The 19,768-nt window shown below is 38.2% G+C and overlaps 1 protein-coding gene across 3 annotated transcripts; it reads left to right on the top strand.

Moving 5' to 3' along the window:
• The first annotated feature begins 450 nt into the window (after positions 1-450).
• On the top strand, positions 451-13,701 carry LOC100932605 (uncharacterized protein CXorf65 homolog). Of its 3 annotated transcripts, XM_031960848.1 has the most exons (6): positions 784-850; positions 3,295-3,381; positions 4,424-4,540; positions 4,924-4,998; positions 13,004-13,110; positions 13,206-13,701. In XM_031960848.1, the coding sequence occupies exons 1-6, from the start codon at positions 826-828 to the stop codon at positions 13,212-13,214; spliced, it is 420 nt and encodes a 139-aa protein (XP_031816708.1). In that variant the 5' UTR covers positions 784-825; the 3' UTR covers positions 13,215-13,701. The 3 variants fall into 3 exon arrangements, with proteins under 3 accessions (XP_031816707.1, XP_031816706.1, XP_031816708.1); XM_031960847.1 differs by lacking the exons at positions 4,424-4,540; positions 13,004-13,110; positions 13,206-13,701 and adding exons at positions 4,713-4,796; positions 9,440-9,850 and having other exon boundaries at positions 451-850; XM_031960846.1 differs by lacking the exons at positions 13,004-13,110; positions 13,206-13,701 and adding an exon at positions 9,440-9,850 and having other exon boundaries at positions 451-850.
• The last annotated feature ends 6,067 nt before the right edge of the window (positions 13,702-19,768 follow it).

Raw genomic sequence — 19,768 nt, 5'->3', positions numbered from 1 at the left:
TCTACTATTCCATAGATGCCCAATACCTATTGAGAAGGTACCTGAGAGCACCCAGCTCTGAGGATGGACAGTGTTTGGTCTGGTGAATATTGGTAGGAGTGGGGCTGAGAACCATCTCTGTTCCTAGTCCTAGAAAAATGAATTGAGGTGGAGTTAGTTTAGGAAGAGGAAACCTCAAGGGGAAGTTGAAAGGGAAGAATAATTATCCCTGTGGTGGCTAGAATTCCTGGGGTTCTCCCTTTTCAGTCTGTCATTTCCTCGCACCCAGGTGGCCCCTATTCATGTCCCAGGCGCTCCTTGGCCCCTGGCCAAGCCCTTGTTGTGGGCAGTCCCAGCAGCAGCAGCCGCAGAGCTGTGGCAAGCCCCTCTAGCTTGGCCCTGGAATCCCGGTGACTCAAACAAATGTTTACATCTGTTTCTCCATGGAGCAAGAATCTAACAAACAAAACAAAAGAGTGGGGGAGGGGTGGGAGGGGGAGAGGGCAGCTGCCTTGGCTGCTTTTTCTTTCCAGAGTCCTGCCTAATTTCTTCACTTTCTGGGACCCCTGCCCAAGTTTTCAGCTTTCCCATCATCAGCTGCCTATGGTCCCAGCACTTAGGGTATGATTTCATCTTCATCATCACCTCCCCATCCAAGAAAGGGCATCATTCCCATAGCAGATTTCCAGGCCACTGTTCTAAGGTCCAAGATTACAGCTAAGGCAGTTCTGTACAAGTCTTGCCTGACATTTTTGATTTAAGGAAGTAAATTGCTGATCCGAACTCTTATCAGGCCGATCTTGATCCAGCTTTGTTCTTCCCGGCACTCCTAAATCATTTATCAAAATGTTTATCACCATTCTTCATGGAGGTGAGTGGATATCCCCTTTCTTTCTCTTCTCCTAAATTTCCTTACTCTAGCAGAAGATCCTGGAGGATGGCAGCAGTGGATAGAGCATGGAACCTGGAGTCAGCAAGGTCTGACTCAGACACTTACTAGCTGTGTTGATCCTGGGTAAGTGCTATACCCTATTAGCTTCAGGTCCTCATCTATATTGAGGGCACACTGGAGAAAGAAATGGCAAACTATTCCAGTATTTTTGCCAAAAGTCTATGGTGTCACATACTGTCAGACACAACTGCACAACCCAACAACAGCAAGGTCCTTGAGGATAGGACAGATGGAAAATTATCCTTTGTTTGGTTGATGCTCAATAGGGAGAGTCAGTACACAGATCAGATTGATTTAGGGGATTACCCAGGATAACAATTAGGCCGATGGGGTACTGATCCTTCAGTTCAAATTCTCACTTTAACCTTTGTTTCCTTCAATTTCCTTATCTGTAAAATGAATATAATAGCATCTATCTCAAAGCGTTGTTCTAAGTACAAATAAGGAAGCATGTAAAATGTTTTACAAATCTTACAAAGATAGAGTAAGAGATGAGAAAAGGAAAACTGTTATTGTTAATATTGTTATTAAAAATCCTGTTTTGACCCTGCCCCATGACAGGGTTTATTGCTGGCTATAATTCCCACGGTTGTGTGTTGTTGTGTCTTTTGCTTTAATCCTTAAACAGACTCTTTTATTAATTCTATTTCCACTGTTCATGGGGAAATGTATTGCTAGTCCAGAAACAAATAAATTGGAAACTGGACAACTCTATCCCCAGCCCCCTACCAACAAACCACTACCCAGACACACACAACCAAAAGTTTTATTCACCATGTCATATGTTTCTACCTTCAGCCCCAAGGTAAGAGCTCCTTCACATTAGGGATTATATATTTGATATGAAAAGAAAAGTAACCAGAGGCCCATGGGTTACAGAATCACGGAACGTTAGAACTGAAAGAGACCTTAAAAACTCTCTAGTCCAAATCTTTTATGGCAGTGCATAGAAGCAAATTAGGTTCCAGGAAAAGAATATAAGTTTCCTAAGGTCACATAGGCAACTAGTAGCAAAGCCAAGACCTGGTTTTCAAGCCTGGGTTTCAAGGTTGGCCCATTGTCCTTTCTGCTTATTCACTGTTAAAGCAAAATAATCTCAAGAATAAGCTAGGTGACTCAGGAAATGCTTGTGTGGTTGCTCTCTCTGTGATCTGACTTTTTTTACTCTTCCCTGTATGACACCTCCCTCCCCCAGTTTTCCTTTTTCACCTCCTACTCCATCTTCATCTGCCAAGCCTCATGACAAAACCCAGACTAAAACAACTCTTCCCATTATTGCATAGGTATGTACCCTCCATAGAAGTGCCATAAGGAACAGTTTGGAATGGAATAGCTGCCAAGGTTCTGCTTCCCACACCATTTCTTTCTGGGAGAGGTCAGCTTCTCTAACCCCTTTGTACATGTGTTCCCTTATGTGAAGAGTATTCTCTCTCTTTACCTCTGCATTTTGGAATACCTGGTTCAGGGGCCACTCCCTACATAAAGCCTTTCCAAATCTGTCCCAGCTATTAGCACGCTCTTCCTCTTCAAGTTGTTTTGTATTGTCTCATATTTCCTCATATATAAGCTGAATTTCCCTGGGCATGTATTACATACCTTCCTCATTCCATCCTCTACTCCTTAAGCTGCCTGAGATCAAGATGACTTTCTTTTTTTTTCTTTTTTTTTCCACGATGACTTTCTAAACAATTTTTATCTATTCCTCAGATGTGTCTCACACATTGTTGTTCAGTTGTTTCAGTCATGTCCAACTCTTTCTGACCTTATATTAGGGTTTTCTTGGCAAAGATACTGGTGTGATTTGCCATTTCCTTCATTTTACAGATGAGGAAACTGAGGTAAGTAAGATAAAGTGACTTGATCAGGATCATTCAACTAGTAAATCTGTGAAGCTGGATTTGAATTAATGAAAATGAGTCTTCCTTACTCCAGACTAGGTACTCTATCCACTGTGCCAATTAGCTCACACAATAGTCATTTAATAAACATTCATTGAATTGAATTCCAGAACCTGAGACAGTTTTAAGGGACTCATCAGAAGAACAGTATCAAGAGCAGCTAGGTGGAACAGTGGATAGAGAACCAGTCCTAAAGTAAGGAGGACCTAAGTTCAAATTTAGCTTCAGACACTTCAACACTTGCTAGTGTGTGACCCTGGGCAAATTACTTAATCCCCAATTGCCTCAGGAAAAAAAAGTATCTAATTTTCTCCAACATATCCCAGGACTACATTTCTGCAGCACTTCCCACCACTAAAATATTAACACTGATCTCCACCTAAGAACCCAACTCATGATCAAGAGCATTGTCACTAAACTTCTGTACCGGGACTTTTAATCATAACTTCAGACTTTTTCCTACAGATCATGAAAAGACCCTATTTAATTCTCACTGCAAAGTAGAGGCATTATTGAACAGTATCAAGCAGTGCTGTGGCTGTGAGCCTGAAGGTAAGCTGATTCGGTATTCAGAAATCCCCACTGGAGTGGCTACCCCAGCAACAACCTTCTTGCCTCAAAGCGATGACCAAGAAGAGTAGTAACTAGTTTAGCTGCGGGATGTAGCTGACTTGTGTAGGTCCCTTTTTACTTAGGATTTGACAGAAATTTAGGAGAACCAACCTTCCCCTTTTCATGAATATCCTAACTGGACTAGGTGGGGACATTCCTCCATGCTCCAATGACAGGAGCAACAAGCCATGTCAGAGGAAAATAGGGAAAAGGCAGGAAGTGTTTGCTGGGCACCTGCTTCTTGGCATTCAAGAGTTGATGATGAATCTTCTTTAAGAAACAGTCCAAGGCATCTCAAAGCAGAATTTGCTTCATAGCTCATTTATTCCCATAGGACTCCCTGAGGCTAATTTTTTTTTATCTACAAAAGTCAGAGTAGTACAGTATACAGAGCTCTGAAATTGAAGTTGGGAACATATGGATTCAAATCCTGTCTCAGACACTAGTTTCCTCAAATGTAAAATGGGAATAATAAAAACCCCTACTTACCAGGGTGGTTGTGATAATAAAAGGAAATAATGCATGTAAAGCATTTTGAAAATTTTAAAAGTCTTATATATAAAGGCAAGCTGTTATGCAAGTATGTAGAGATATTACCCTGGCCTAGGCACAAGCATAGCACAGGTGGCCCAAGAAATAAGAGAAATGACATGGACCCAAATCCAGAGAAATGATAGAGATTCTGAAGACAGAATAGATCCAAGAAAAAGACCCTCATTTCCTGAATCCTGTCCCAGGTATATGCCAAGCCAAGTCTATGAAGCTCAGAAAGGATTTTTCCTAAGAATGAATCTCTAGATAAAGCCTCTTTACTTTCTGGAACTACTCTGAAAGAGTAGGTGTTCTTGGAGGAACATTGCCTCCACCTATAATATTATTTATAAAATCTGCCTCAATTTGAGGGGAAATCTGAAGTCACCCTTAGCCAGTTTCTTAATCCTTCACCTATAATATCAACTTTGACTCTTCTATTGGGCTATAGGGATGATTGAACTAGCAGACGAGAGTGGTCAGTTGAAAAACCTTCTTCAGTATCCCCATCTCTATGCATCAGAACTGTTGAAGCCTCGAGAAACCTATATCCCTTTCACTGTAACACGTATGTATTATCCTGGTAATATACCCACCCCAGCAACAGTGTGAAGGATTAGTGTGGGAAAAGGCTGTCTTGGAACCTAAAGACGAGCAGAGATCTTAAACTGAATTTCCACTCCATGACCTTTAAGCAGAACTACACATCAATGAACCTTAAATCTATGTATTCCCCATAGGATGGAATGTTCCCAGGTCTTTTAGAGCTCACAGACTTCTCTCAGTCTCAAGGCACCTGACTGGGGCAACACATGTTTTCCAAGGTGTGTCACCCTATTGGGTTTGGCCCTCCCAACTGTAGCTGCATCTTAGGGAGAGGCTGATTAATAAGCAAGTGAAAGAAGGAAGGAAGGAAGGAATAAGTGAATGAATCTTTTTTTGCCCCAACAGGACCTGAAGGTTCATCAGAGCCAGTATTTGTGGCATTATTAAAGGATGATGAAGTTATTGACTCTAAATTTCTAGGTGAGTGGATCCTCTGAGCAATACCTCAGAAGTGTCCCTTGAGAGAAAGGATGTTCTAAATATCTGAAGAAGAAATCTTGCATACACTCACAAACACACACACTTAGTTCCCTAGGTATTTGTATAGCACTTCATGGTTTATAAAACAATTTACTGATATTAGCTCATTCAATTCACATTATCTGTACAAAGTCCTATTCTGATGCCTCATAATAGTTGGTATTTATATAGCAATTTTAAGTTTTGCTTTATAGATGCCTTCTCATTTAACAATAGCCCTGGTAAGTAGGGGCTAATCTCTTGTGGCCTAGGTTCAGGTTTGCCCTATGGTTCAGGAAGAAATAATGAGAGACTGATGATGACTTTTAAGTTATACAGAAGACCCACACCTCTATATCATAAACATTTTCTTCAAGAAAATAATTGGTAGGCACTGAATGTGGAAAGCATAAAAATAACACCATAAAAGTGAAAATGCTTACATCTAAAAGATATAAAGGAAAAGACTTGTTTCTTTTTTTTTTTTTAACATTGGCGTTATCCTTGAATTAGCTGTCAAACCACTAATTTATCAGAGCAAAAATCAGCATTCATTAAAAAGAAAAAAGGTAAAAGAGAAAATAATGGTGATAAAGTATAAACAAATATCTTGAACTATTCAAAAAAGTAATTGACAATGAAAAATGGGAAATGATGATAGCTATTTTGCATAGAAGTTTCATCAACAGAAATCAACAAAGAAAGCAAAATGTCCAGAAAGCACCTTACTCAGCAAACACAAATACCAAAGTCAACACTGCTTTAGCATATAAATTAACTTGTAAAATCTTGTCAGAAGGATGATGGTTCAATATAAAATATATCACCACATAAAGCAAAGAAAGTCAGTGGATAGGAAAAAAGCAGTTTAAAGAAAGTTCAACAAAAAAAGAAAAATCTAAGTATTTTTAAGGAAGAAAATAGGTCAACAAAGAGAAGGAAAATGGAAAAAATCTGGAAAGATTAATTTTTTAAAAAATTGACAGTGCAGCTATTATGCTTGGACTTTAAAATTATAATCCTCAATATACCTGAGATCAAAATGGCACTTGCAGAAACAAAGATGTAAAAAAGATCAAGTTGGTTGTTAATAAGGGATAGATCTCTGGAAGGAAAATTGATAAATGTTGTTGTTCAGTTGCTTTAATTGTGTTTAATTCTTTGTGACTCCATTTGGAGTTTTCTTGGCAAAGATACTGGAATGGTTTGTCATTTCCTTCTTTAGCTCATTTTACAATTGAGGAAACTGAGGCAAACAGGATTAAGTGACTTTCTCAGAGTCACATAGCTACTAAGGGTTTGGAGTCAGATTTGAGGAATATAGATGAAGGAATAACAAAAGATATCAATAAACAATTCTTTTGAAAAGAAGGGAAGGAAGGAAGGAAGGAAGGAAGGAAGGAAGGAAGGAAGGAAGGAAGGAAGGAAGGAAGGAAGGAAGGAAGGAAAGGAGGGAAGGAGGGAGGGAGAGAAGAAGGGAAGGAGGGAGGGAGAGAGGCAAGGAAGGAAGATAGATACACAGAAAGCTTTGGAATTACCACAATGGATAGAGAGCAGGTTCTGGAAGCAAAAGACCTAAATTCAAAACCTACTTCAGACATTTCTTAACTGTATTATCCTAGACAAGTCACTTAACTTCTGACTGCTTCCATTTCTTTACTTGTAAAATGCAGCTAGTAATAGTACCTACCTCCTAGTAGTGTTGTGAGGATAAAATAAGACAATATTTGTAAACCTTAAAGAACTATATAATTCTGCTGATTATTATTATTATTATTATAGAATCAGTGAGGATCTTTGAAGAAGAATGTTAGTAAAAGATGTCATCAGGAAAATATAGGACAGGAAGAGAAAACAGGCTGATCTTAGGTCAAGGTAAAGGACGATAGGTAGACAACCCCAGTTTATACAAGTCAATTTCAGGAGGAAGTAAGAGGGCCACTGGCATACTAGGTGGGCTCTATGGGGCAGACTTATGGAAGGACATAAGAAATAGGATAGGGTAGGCAGACATGGCTAACTTTGCAAAAATTTTGCAAAAGGGAAGAAAATACTGAAATCAGTGTGATCACTGATCTAGTTGAGCATCTGAGAGTGATGCTATGCGATGAAGAGGCTATTCTTATCTTTACAAAGGAGGAAACTGAGGCACAAACTGAAACAGGTATCTGAATTTTCCTGTGAGTACACTGATAATAGCAGTCCATGCAGTAATCCTGATGGCACTAGCTCTGGTTGCCTAAAACTGTCCCTCCTCTTTTATGAGCTCCAAAGATAGGAAAACATGTGAATGTAAGGATACAGGAAGAACAGATGGAGAAATGAACCCTCTTGTTCAACCTTAGGCTATTTTTGTTTTGGCCAAGAAGAAGCTTATTCTTGGCCCAGGTTACAGAGAATGGCTCTTGAGAGGGGGAGTGGGACATTCCTGGAATCATAGGATCAAATATCAGGAATTCAAAAGGACCTCAGATGATAACTAGTCCAGCCCCTCAGTAGTGGACAGAACACTGGATTTGGAGTCAAGAAGACCTGAGTTTGAATCCCTGAAGAAGTCATTCAATATCTCTGAATCTCAGGTTCCTCATCTGTAAACTGGGGAGGGGAGAGAAAATAGAGAAAATCCCAGGATTAAAATTCTATAATATATGTAAAGCCCTTAACAAACTCTAAAATTCTATGTACATATGAGCTATTGCATGAATAAGCAGAGATTGTGGTTGAGCAAGGGCAGGGTGGCCAACATCTGGATTTGAATACTACCTCGGACACTTATTAGCTATGTTCATATCTAGTCACTTAATTTAGGCTAAATCATTTAACCTCTCTGTGCCTCAGTTCCCTTATCTGCCAAATGGTCTAGATTAGATGGTCCCATTGATCCTTTCCAGTTCTAAATCTATACTTTATATAGCCTATACTTTATATAGAACTTTTATTACATGCAGTAAGCTAGATACTCTGGTGAGAAGAGTTAGTTTCTGTCCTCAATTACCTTTCAGTCTAATGGGAAAAGGCAAGAGAAGAAAGAGGAACTAAGCTTTCCATGACAGAAACAACTTTAGAAAAACAAATCTTTGCTATTTCACCTCTTAATTGTGTCTTACACACCAAAAAGTTAGCAAGCACCTTAAAAACTCAGATCTGGTCTGAATTTCTCTGCATCCCCAGAAATTCCTGGCTCACTGCTGATATAGTAAAATGATTAAAAGCAACAACGGGGAATAATTACTGATGATGTAGTATAGTCACAAGCTCCTAAGCAGGAAACCAGTATAAAAGAGCAACAAGATGATTTTCAGGGTCTTGGACTAAACTACATGTTCCTGGGTCTTTCCCGCTCTCAGATCTCTCATTTTGTTTCCATGAAATAATCTGAAGAGCCCCATTCAGAATCACTATATATACTATTAAAAATTGCAAATAAGACATTTAATTTGACCAACAGAAGAGCCTGGGGTGAAATACCATAGTGTTTCCTTGTTGGGAGATTCCCAATTTCCCATGCTACCTCATTGTATGTCTGTACAATGGAAGGGAAAAGAGTCAACAGGAAGTCCTTTATAACCCAATGTTATGGCACAGCCCACATTCCCTCCTTCCCAATTTCATTAACAACAATAATACTCAGCAGTCAGGTAAGACTTTATCATCAGAGTTCTGTCAAGGCATGAACTAATTCAGGTACCCAGCCAGCCACTCCCTGAGAGTTGAGCTGTATTGCCTCTGCAAGGATGAAGTTGATAGAGTTTTATCACACTGAAAATAGTGTTATTACTGTGGAACACACTGAACTTATTCTCCCAACCTACACATACTCTAGCTGGGTCAATTCCCAGAATGTGGCTGACTAAAAAGTGTCTTGAGATTAAGCAGCACCCCTGAGGGTTTGGGAGTCTCAAATGTTATCTAATGAGCGCTCATTAGGGTGTTTTCTTCCTGATTAACGATTTGTGCCCCAGTACCACAGAACCATTTGACAATTGGCTATCACAAAGGGCTATTTACTGAAAAGATGTGGTAAGAACAGAAATAAAAGAATTTCCTTCCATCATCTGAAGGCACATTCTTCCTTAACCATTTCAGTTCCTGGGAAGAGTGAGCTCAAATTTAAAGCAGTTTTTACAAAGAATGCGTTCCCAACAAGTTCACTTCTAAATTCAATACAGCCAATGGACAGAATTGCAACACTACTGCTAGGGTTCAGCATCTTGATCACAGGGCATATCCACTGCTTGCCGTGGAAGCCAGTCATTGTTCTTCAAGGTCATGCTATTAGATTTATAACTCTCGCTTGGGCTTTAGCTCCTGGATCTCTATCAGCTTACTCTCCCAACCTTTCAAAGTTCACAATATTGCAGCCTAACTTGTTCCATTCAAATATTCTTTCTCCTCAAGGCAGAAAAGAATAAACAGAACGAAATGAAAGCAACACAGACAGGCCGTGTGTTCACAGACTACATAGAAGCATAAAAGGATAAAAGAATAAAAAGTCCCAGGTCTTCCCTCTCTACTAGGCGGCTTATAGCAGCAGTCTTTACCCTCTCACCAGAACACAGCCAGGAAAGAAAAAAGAAAACATCCTGGCTTAATATTGTCTTTTAAATGTATTCTCAGTTCTAGCTCCAAAGTGTATCAGAAGGTACCTCTTCTTCACATGATAAACCAATTGGAAACAATAGGTATTCTTATACTGAATTGAGGAGCACAATCCTTCCATTTCAGGTCATTTTGCCTTTCCAGAATCAGAATCCTCAGTCTCTTCTCTGTGGAGATTACATCAATAAAGCATGTGGTATATGCTCACAAGGGATGAGCTTTTCTAGTCCATTGCATTATTTACTGGAGGAGGCAAAACTCACAATGAAGGCTTAGTATGGATGTTTCCATCACCCATCTTAAATATATAATGATGCAGATGGCATAGCCTCCACCCCTTCCAAAATGAACATTGCATTGTATCATATTTCAATAAACATACTCAATCTATGTAATCTCTCTGAGCCCCAGTTTCCTCATCTATAAGATTGACTACATAACTTATGTATGGCTGATTTCAAATATTACTATGCAGCTATTCTAAGCACAGGGAAAGAATTCAAAGATTAGAGTTTCCTCTTAAGTTCAATTTAATAGAAAATTAATTCAGAGCGAGACAATTTTATTACATAGTATTACATGATAACTGTCTTATAGAGAGTTGTGTACCATGTGAAATGTAAAAGCCAAGGTGGCCACCAATGGGAATATGTGGAAAGGCTTCATAGAAGAATGAACATTGAAATTAGGCTTTAAAGGACAGAGAGGGACGATATTGCTGAGAAAAAAGAGCTTGAGCACAAACGTGGAAATATAAAACTTAAAGGTTGTGTTCAAAGGACAGAAGGTAATGCTGTTGGGTTAAAGTATAGAGGAGAAAGGTAATAAGCTCATCTATGGTAGGCCTTGAATGCCAAGCAAATAATGAACTTTACTCAGTAGGCAGTGGACTAGGTTTCTAAAGCACTATAATACATTAAGTTGATGTATTTCTATTCTGCACAAATACATGAGAACTGGTACTCAGTGATAGACCCCCTTATCAAGGACGTTTGGGTTAGGGACAGGGAGGTTCACCTGTACCAAGGAAATCGATGAAAGGAGTTTGTCATACTGTGAAGTCTTTAGGAAATTGTAATATAGAAAGGCAGAAAGAAGACAATGCAGTTGTACTGGGTGAACTGCCTGAAATCCACCTATTCAAAGAGACCTCTAGCTAGAGGAGAAGTGGCTGGGGGAGATGAAGAGTCATTGGAAATTAAGTACTAAGCTAAATTACCAAGATTTAGAGCACATTTTTGAAGCCCCTCTGATGAGAGAGAGATGGTGTGAAAGAATGTCAGCCAGCCTGGAGCTGGACCTTAACAGGTTACAGTTTTCTCAGCCAATGGGAAGTGTGGTAGGGGCTGATCCCATGAAACAGGCTATCAGCCAACTGACATTGACAATATAGGAAGGAGAATTATTCAGGATGGAAGAAAAGGAAATGTTTGACACTTAGCTAGGGCACTCTACAGAGACAATGTGGGAACTGACTAAGGACTGATGAAAGGAAATACAGGAAGCCACAACAGAGTATTTGACAGTTCACATTCAACATCCTCTTAAAGCTTTATGTAATTCCCTAAGATTAAGGGATTTGGATGTTTTCAAATAACAAAAGATAATCAAATAAGAAAATAATTGGTAGCACTGAAAGTACACATGAGGTGACTATGTGAAGTTCCTTGAGACCCAAAGGGAAGAAGAAAAGGTCTCCAGTTTCATGTTATAGTTGAAAAGGGTTCCTCAAAAATAATGAAAAGGATAGTGTCGAGGGAGGGCCTGAACCATAATGGAGATTAGGAGATCATGATGAAATTATAGGGCCTCCCCTATTTATTACCTAGAAATGGTATGATTTCTTCAGTCACCTGGAAATAAGCTAATGAAGTAAGTGTGTGAGTAAGGAGTTACCATAGAATCCTAAGAAAGTTTTTCAGAGATGGCCCACCAAGAAAAGAAGAAAAGGTTACTCATTACCCAAACTGGACCAAAGTAGCTCAGGCCAAGCTTCCTAGAAGTTGGCCCAGCATGGAGGGAGAAAAGAAATTAACATGGTAAAATACTTCAGAAGCAGCACCAAAAGGATGTGAGGGAGTAGGGAGGGGAAGCAGGGAGAATTGTTTGGAGATTTTACAGGGTCTGAGGAGTAGCCCATCATCTGAGGAAAAAGGACAGAGCAGGAGCCACTGAAGTCACACTTAATGGCACACACACAATGACTCCATGTAACATGTATACAACCCACCTTGGTGATTTCTGACCTTTCTGAAAACAACTTCAGAATTGGTGTTTTCTTTTTGATTTGATGCTAGGCCTCCCTATCTTACCCAAATGAGGAGAACAATGGCCGTTCATGGGCCTGATCCCAATGCTGATCAGCACAGAAGTTTTAACCTCTTCCTTAGGCATCCTGATGATCCTTTCCCCACTCCCAGGGACTCACTATATTGGGAACAGACAGTGCAGACATCAAAGTGATGCAGCTCAGCATACTCAAAGAAACCCACTCCCTCAATCTATCCCAGTAGTTGGGATTGCAGTTAGAAAACTGCTTATTGCAGAGATGGAGGCTCCCTCTGAATCCTACAAGCCTATGTTTTTAAAATTTATAGCTAAATGATAAGTGATAAATGAATGAATGAATACACAAATAAATGAATGAGCAAATGAATAAATGGTAAAATTTAAAAAAAATAAACTGGAACAAATTCAAATTAATAAAACAGGTTATAAACAGAAACTAAAGTGATGCAGTTTTCCATTCAGTTTGAATCTGACTTAGAAGCAACTAAATGGTCCTATGGGTAGAATGTTGGCTTGGAGTCAAGGAGATGTAAGTTTGAATATTTCAGATACTTACTAGCTGTATAAGCCTGTACAAATCACTTAACCACTCTGTATCAACATCCTTTTCTATAACATGGATACTATTAGTACCTACATCACGGAGTCATTGTAACAATCAAATGATACCTCATTTGATATTTGTAAATCATTTTATAAACCTAAATGCTATTTTAATTATATACCCTTTGTAGGAAAGTTTTCCATCTATAAAATGACAATAATAGCTATGAATCTGACTTGGAGACTAATTTGGAGACAAACAGTAAGCAAAAATTCACTAGCACAGAAAGAAAGATAAAAGATACTGATTCTACTTCTCAGTGATTCTCAGTGGTAAAAGGGATGCTCAGTAGAGCATACTGGTCAGGATGCTGTGTAACCCATACTGCTTGGTGCTTTTCTCAAAAGAGAGATACTTTCCTCTAAAGGGTTGATCACTGTAACTTTAGCTGACTGAGCTTTAAGGCTCAGAAAGGTTCAATACTATCGGTGCCCCATCCTTCCTGATCTGAGTTTCTCTGTCCTTTCTCTGAAGCTGCTCTGAGGCATGTGAGAAATTCCAATTCTCCAGTGCCTGAGAAACAATCAAAACCTGGAAAGACTAAAAGAAAAACATTGTCTTCTGAAGCACTGATGAGAAAGGTAAGTATCTAACTGAGGGTCCCAATTAGCCTTTCCTCTTTTTCCCTTTTATAGTAGATGAACATGTGCCAAAACTGTCTTTGCCTCTGTTTCAGGCAAACTGAGAACTCCTTAAGAAGCGACAAGAGGCAGCAAGGTTCCTAGGGAGATATACTGGATTCAGAGTTGGAAGATATGGGTTTAAATCTTGGTCCTATCATATATGATCTTTGTGATATTAAGTAAGTTCCTTTACCCTTTCTGGGTTTCAACTTCCTCATCTATAAAATGAAAGAGTTCAATAAAAAACCTCTAAAGTCCCATCTGGTTTTAATTCTATGAAACTAAAGCAGAATCATATTCTTATCATGTCCTTTATGTGGGATGGAGGCACTGTAAAAAGGCATTGGGGCAAAACATCTGCTTTAGCTAGTAATAAAACATTTCCACAATCTGTAATAAATAACATGCCTATACTGAGCTTGAAATGCATCCATTCTGTTAACCATCCGTCACTGATACATGTGTTGTTTACTTCATGGCTTGAATCCCAGGTTGTCTCATACTTATACAGCATCTTCTTGCTTATCTTCTTGGTCCCAATTATTTAGCATACATTCAGGGAAATCTAAGGATATGGAAACTATTTCAAAAGATTTTTGATTTTGTCTATGTAATTCAATTCAACAAATGTTTATTAAATAGCTAACATCATAGTAAAGCATAGAAGTATATTGACAAAATAGCCCCTGCTCTCAAGGAATTTATATTCTCTTGGAAAGATACAACATATATATAAGTAATTATACACAAAGTAAAACAAAGCAATTTTAAGAGGGAGAGAAGATTAAAAACAGAATCAGAAAAGATGATCTGTTGATGGGTGGATCATTTCTATACTTAGAAGGAAGCTAAGGTTCTACAATCAGAAATGCATGTCAGACTCTTTGGCAGATCTTCTATGGAGGTCACCATTTCTCCATGAGTTAATATAGAGTTTCATCAATCAATAAATCATTTCAACATTTTTATATCAATTTATATCAATAATCAAATATTAAACAAACAATGCCAGGTATTGTGCTAAGCAAAAAGGAGCAAAATCCTTGTCCTCAAGAAGCAAGGACTCCTTTTTTTTTTTGTCTTCTTCCTCCAAGAAATGAATTTTATTGTGTATGGGTTATGTGATAAGATCTATTCCAAAATCTACAGGATTGATATATTAAATGTGTTATAAAATTATGACTGATTTATCTAATGGGGGAGACAACATGAAAACAAATATATACAAAACAATCTATGTACAGGATAAATAGGAAAGAATTATAGGAGAGAAACCACTGGAATTGAAGGGTATTGAGGAAGGCTTCCTGTAGAAGGTGGGATTTTAGTCAGGATTTAAAGGAAACTAGGAAGATTAGTAGTTGGAAATGAGGAGGAAGAGCACTCCAAGCATAAAAACAGAGAGTGAAAATGCCCAGAACTAAGAGATAGAGTATCTTGTTCATGAAAAAGCCATGAGGCCACTGTTCTTGGAGCTTAGGGTATGCATTGGGGAGTAAGATGTAAGAAAACTGCAAGTTAGTAGGATGGTAAATTATGAAGGGTTTTGAATGTCTAACAGAGAGTTTGTTTTGCTCTTTAAAGCAACAGGAAATCACAAGAGTTAATATTGATTAGGGTAGAGGGATACAAGAAGGGAGTGACATGATTGAGCCTATGTTCTAGAAAAATCACTTTAGTGATTGGAAGAATGGATTGAAGTGGGGAGAGCCTTGAAGCAGGCAACCCACCAGCAGGTTATTGCAATAATCAAAGCATGAGATGATGGGGACCTACACTAGAGAAATGACTGTCATAAAAGGGAAGGGCATATATTTGAGAAATGTTGCAAAGGTGAAATCAATAAAAATTGGCAATAGCTTGTATATGGGAATTAGCAGATAGTGAAAAATTCAGGATGCTTCCTGAGTTGTGTATCTCAAGGATTAGGAGGATGGTGCTGCCCTCTACAATTATAAGGGTGGTAGTAGGCAAGAAGTGTTGAGGGAAAGATAATTAGTTTCTATGACAATAATAAGAATATTATAATGGGGAGGCTCTAGTGGGAAGCAGCTATCATATCAGCAGGATCAATACCAGCACAAGAGAGTTGCAGAATTGGATCAAGGTTCTATCCTCAATAAATATCTTTATGCTGCATTTGAAATCCATTCTCTGTATTTCATTATAATCTTGGACTTGAACTATAGACCATCTTGGGCACTATCGGACTATTACAACTAGATTTTAAAATGTTTACACTGTGCAATGAAGTTCATTCTAATGTGCAAACAAATCAATAGACACATTTTCTATCCCCTTTATTTATGAAACCTTGATCATGGCAACACTTGAAGACCAATTACTAAACAGTAGCGGAGATTTATAGCCAGTCTGCAATCCACAACAGTAAGGTGGGAGCACCCACACTGAAGAATGACAGATCCTTGAAAGAGTGACATCAGAATTTACATATGTATATCAGAAGCAGAGACAATTACGGTTGTCAGACTCTCAATTATATATGAACTTTTGGCATCTGTCTCTAAGATCATGGAAATGTTGCAAGTGTACTGTATCTGAAGTTTAACAAGATTTTTGACCAAGTCCTTCATGATCTCCTTTTAGATAAGATAAAGAAAAAGAAAGTGATCTCAATGACAACCCAGGTGTTGGATCACTGCATCCAATAAGCTTTAATTAATGAGTTATTATCAACCTGGGATGAGGTTTTTTTGTTGGATATCATTGGACTTTTGCTGTTGACTCATGACTCATGACTCCAGACTCAGCACTCTATCCACTGTGCCAACTAACTGTCTTTCATTTTATTCTTCTGTCTTCTGCCTCTCCCTCTCTTACCATAATAATCACCCTTTAGGAAAATACTCATAAAATCCTGAATGCTCTTTTGTAGGGACCATGGCAATTATGAATATTTAAATTTGTGAATATTTGTAAATAGCAACACCTCTAGTTAACCATTTATGCCAAAAATGCTCCTAGAAAGTCCAAGTTAAAAAGTAAGGAATCTAGAATCCTATAACTGGAAATTTTCATAATACATGAAAGAAAATCCCCCTTCTTATCTATAGGCTGGACTGGCTGGCTTTTGAAGTCTCTACCAACTGTAAGATCCAGTGATTTCTTTAATAATAGCTTTTTATTATCAAAATACATGAAAAGATAGTTTTCAACATTTACCCTTGCAAAACCTTGTGTTCCAAATTTTTCTCCCTCCCTTCCCCCACCTCCCTCCCTAGACAAGTAATTCAATATATGTTAAACATGTGCAATACTTCTATACATATTTCCACATTTATCATGCTGATCATGCTGCACTAGAAAAATCAGATCAAAAAGGAAAGAAATGAGAAAGGGAAAAAATCAAGCAAACAACAAAAAAGAGGTCAAAATATTATGTTGTGATCCACATTCAGTCCCCAAAGTCTTTTCTCTGGATTTAGATGGCTCTCTTCATCACAAGGCTATTAGAATTTGTGCCTGATTATACCCTAAGGAGATACTAAAGAAGGGAAAGGGACCTGTATTGCCAAAATGTTTGTGGCAGCCCTGTTTGTAGTGGCTAGAAACTAGAAAATGAATGGATGCCCATCAATTGGAGAATGGTTGGGTAAATTGTGGTATATGAATGTTATGTAATATTATTGTTCTGTAAGAAATGACCAGCAGGATGAATACAGAGAATTGGAGAGACTTACATGAACTGATGCTAAGTGAAATGAGCAGAACCAGGAGATCATTATATACTTCAACAACGATACTGTATGAGGATGTAATCTGATGGAAGTGGATTTCTTTGACAAAGAGACCTAATTCAGTTTCAAATGATCAATGATGGACAGAAACAGCTACACCCAAAGAAAAAAAACACTGGGAAATGAATGTAAACTGTTTGCATTTTTGTTTTTCTTCCCAGGTTATTTTTACCTTCTGAATCCAATTCTCTGCAACAAGAAAACTGTTTGGTTCTGCACACATATATTGTATCTAAGATATACTATAACATATTCAACATATATAGGACTGCTTGCCATCTAGGGGAGGGGGTGGAGGGTGGGAGGGAAAAATTGGAACAGAAGTGAGTGCAGGAGATAATGTTGTAAAAAAAAATTACCCTGGCATGGGTTCTGTCAATAAAAAGTTATTCTAATAAAAAAAAAAGAATTTGTGCCTGAGTCACCTCATTGTTAAAAAGAGTCAAGTTGGGAGGCAGAGCCAAAATGGCAGAGAGAACATATGTTTCTATCTAAGCTCTTCCTTGCCCTCAGACTACTTCTTTCATGAAACAGCCTTGTAATTAGTGCTTGACTGAAAAAACCCATGAATATTGAGAGTACAACATTACCAACAGAAGATATCCTCAAAATTTGCCAGAAAAGATCTGTTTTTGCTCACAGGCGGGATGATTAGACCAGGTGCAGACCTCGACTATTAGACCAGGTGCAGACCTCAGGCAGGCAGTAAGAGCACGAAGGCAACTAATGCTGAACAGACTGGAGGAGGGCCGGGTATGATCTCAGCCAGTGGAAAATTTGTGGGTAGAACTTTACCACAGTGTGAGCTACTTTGCCCTGGCAGCAAGCCAATAGATCAGCAGAGAAGCTATAAACACAGGGGGTAAAAACTATAATCCAGAAATGCTAGGTCTCTCTTGGGACATGGCCACACCCACCCAGCACCTGGAATGACTCAGCATACTTTCAGAGTCTTAGAGCACAACTGCTATGCAGATGCAGTGCAGCCATTGCTGTCCCACTACTGCTTCACTGCTACTTCCTGTAGTCTGTAGAGGAACCTTGGCAATATCATACTGCCCAAAAAAGCAGACCGCAGTTTTTTTGTTTGTTTGTTTGTTTTGTTTTGTTTTGTTTGTTTCTTTTTTGTCAAAATGAGTAAAAAGTTAAAGCAAGCTCTGACTATAGATAGCTTCTATATGGATAGAGAATAGATTTCAAACCCTGAGGAAACTAAAAAAGATTGTCTCTAGATGAAACCCCAAAGAGGGATATGATCTGGCCTCCATCACACTAGGCTCTAATAGAAGAAATTAAAAAGGCTCTTACAAGAGAGCTAGAAGAAAAATGGGAAAAGGAAAGGGAAGGTTGGCAAGAGGGTCTGGATAAGTCATCCCACTCATTAAAAGATAGAGTGGATAAAGAAATAAAATCCTGAAAAACAGAATTAGTGAATTGGAAAAGGTAAACAATTCCAAAGAAAATAGAATTAGTGAATTGGAAAAAGAAAATAGCTCTCTAAAAAATAAAATTGGTGAAATGAAAAAAAAAATTCCATAGAACAAAATAACTCATTTAAAAACTCAAATGGACAATTACAAAAAGAAATAAAAAAGTAAATGAAGAAAATAATTCATTAAAAATCAGAATTGAACAAATGGAAATGAATGACTCGAGGAGACATCAAGAGTCAGTCAAGCAAAACCATAAAAATTAAAAATAATGTTAAATACCTACTTGGGAAAACAACAGACCTGGAAAATAGATCTAAGAGAGATAATCTGAGAATTATTGGACTTCCTGAAAATTATGATGATAAAAAGAGCCTAGACACCATTTTTCAAGAAGTCCTAAAGAGAATTGCCCAGATGTTATAGAAACAGAGGGTAAAATAGACATTGGAAGAATTCATCAATCACCTACTGAAAGAGGCCCCAAAATCAAAACACCAAGAAATATTGTGGCTAAATTCCAGAACTATTACACCAAGGAAAAAATACTACAAGTAGCTAGGAAAAAACAATTCTAATACAGAAGAGTCACAATAAAGATTACTCAGGATCCAGCAGTGTCCACATTAGAGGACTGAAGTTCCTGGAATCCGATATTCGGAAAGACTAAGGAACTTGGTATGTAGCCAAGAATACCTTACCCAGCCAAAACGAGTATTTTTTTCCCAAGGAAGAAGATGGACATTCAATGAAATAGGTGAATTTCATCTATTTCTGATGAAAAAAACAGAACTAAACAAAAAGTTTGATCTCTAAATATAGGACTCAAGAGAAACATAAAAAGGTAAAAATAAATCTTGGGAACTATATTTCTGGTATGAGTATACATAAAGAATATATGTATAATTTGGTTTTACTGTTATAATATAAAAAAGAAACTAGAGATGGAAAGGAAATTGTACCAGAAAAAGGGGTAAAGTGGGGGTATTACATCTCATGAAGAAGCAAAGGAAACCTATTATATCTGAGGGAAAGAAGGGAGGGGGATGAACATAGTGTGTATCTTACTCTCATCAGAATTGATTTAAAAGAAAAATATTAGACATATTCAACTTACAGAGAAACTTCTCCCACTTCATTGAAAAATGGGAGGGGAAAAGTAAAAAGTGAAGGAGTAAGCAAAGTAGAAGAGAATACAGAAATTGTGAGGAAAAGGAGTAAGAAAAGGGCAAGAACTCTAAGGTAGGGGGAGGGATCCAAAAAAGGAAAGGCTATGTGAGACAAGTGGTGCTCACAAGTTTAATACTGGGGAGGGGGATAAGGGGAAAGGAAAGGAGAAAAGCATAAGCCAGGGTTAAAAAGATGGCAGGAAATACAGAATTAGTAATTTTAACCATAAATGTGAATGGGATAAAGTCCCCCATAAAG

This window comes from Sarcophilus harrisii, chromosome 3 (assembly GCF_902635505.1).
Source record: "Sarcophilus harrisii chromosome 3, mSarHar1.11, whole genome shotgun sequence".
Lineage (NCBI taxonomy): Eukaryota > Metazoa > Chordata > Mammalia > Dasyuromorphia > Dasyuridae > Sarcophilus > Sarcophilus harrisii.
This window is presented reverse-complemented; position numbering and strand designations above follow the sequence as displayed.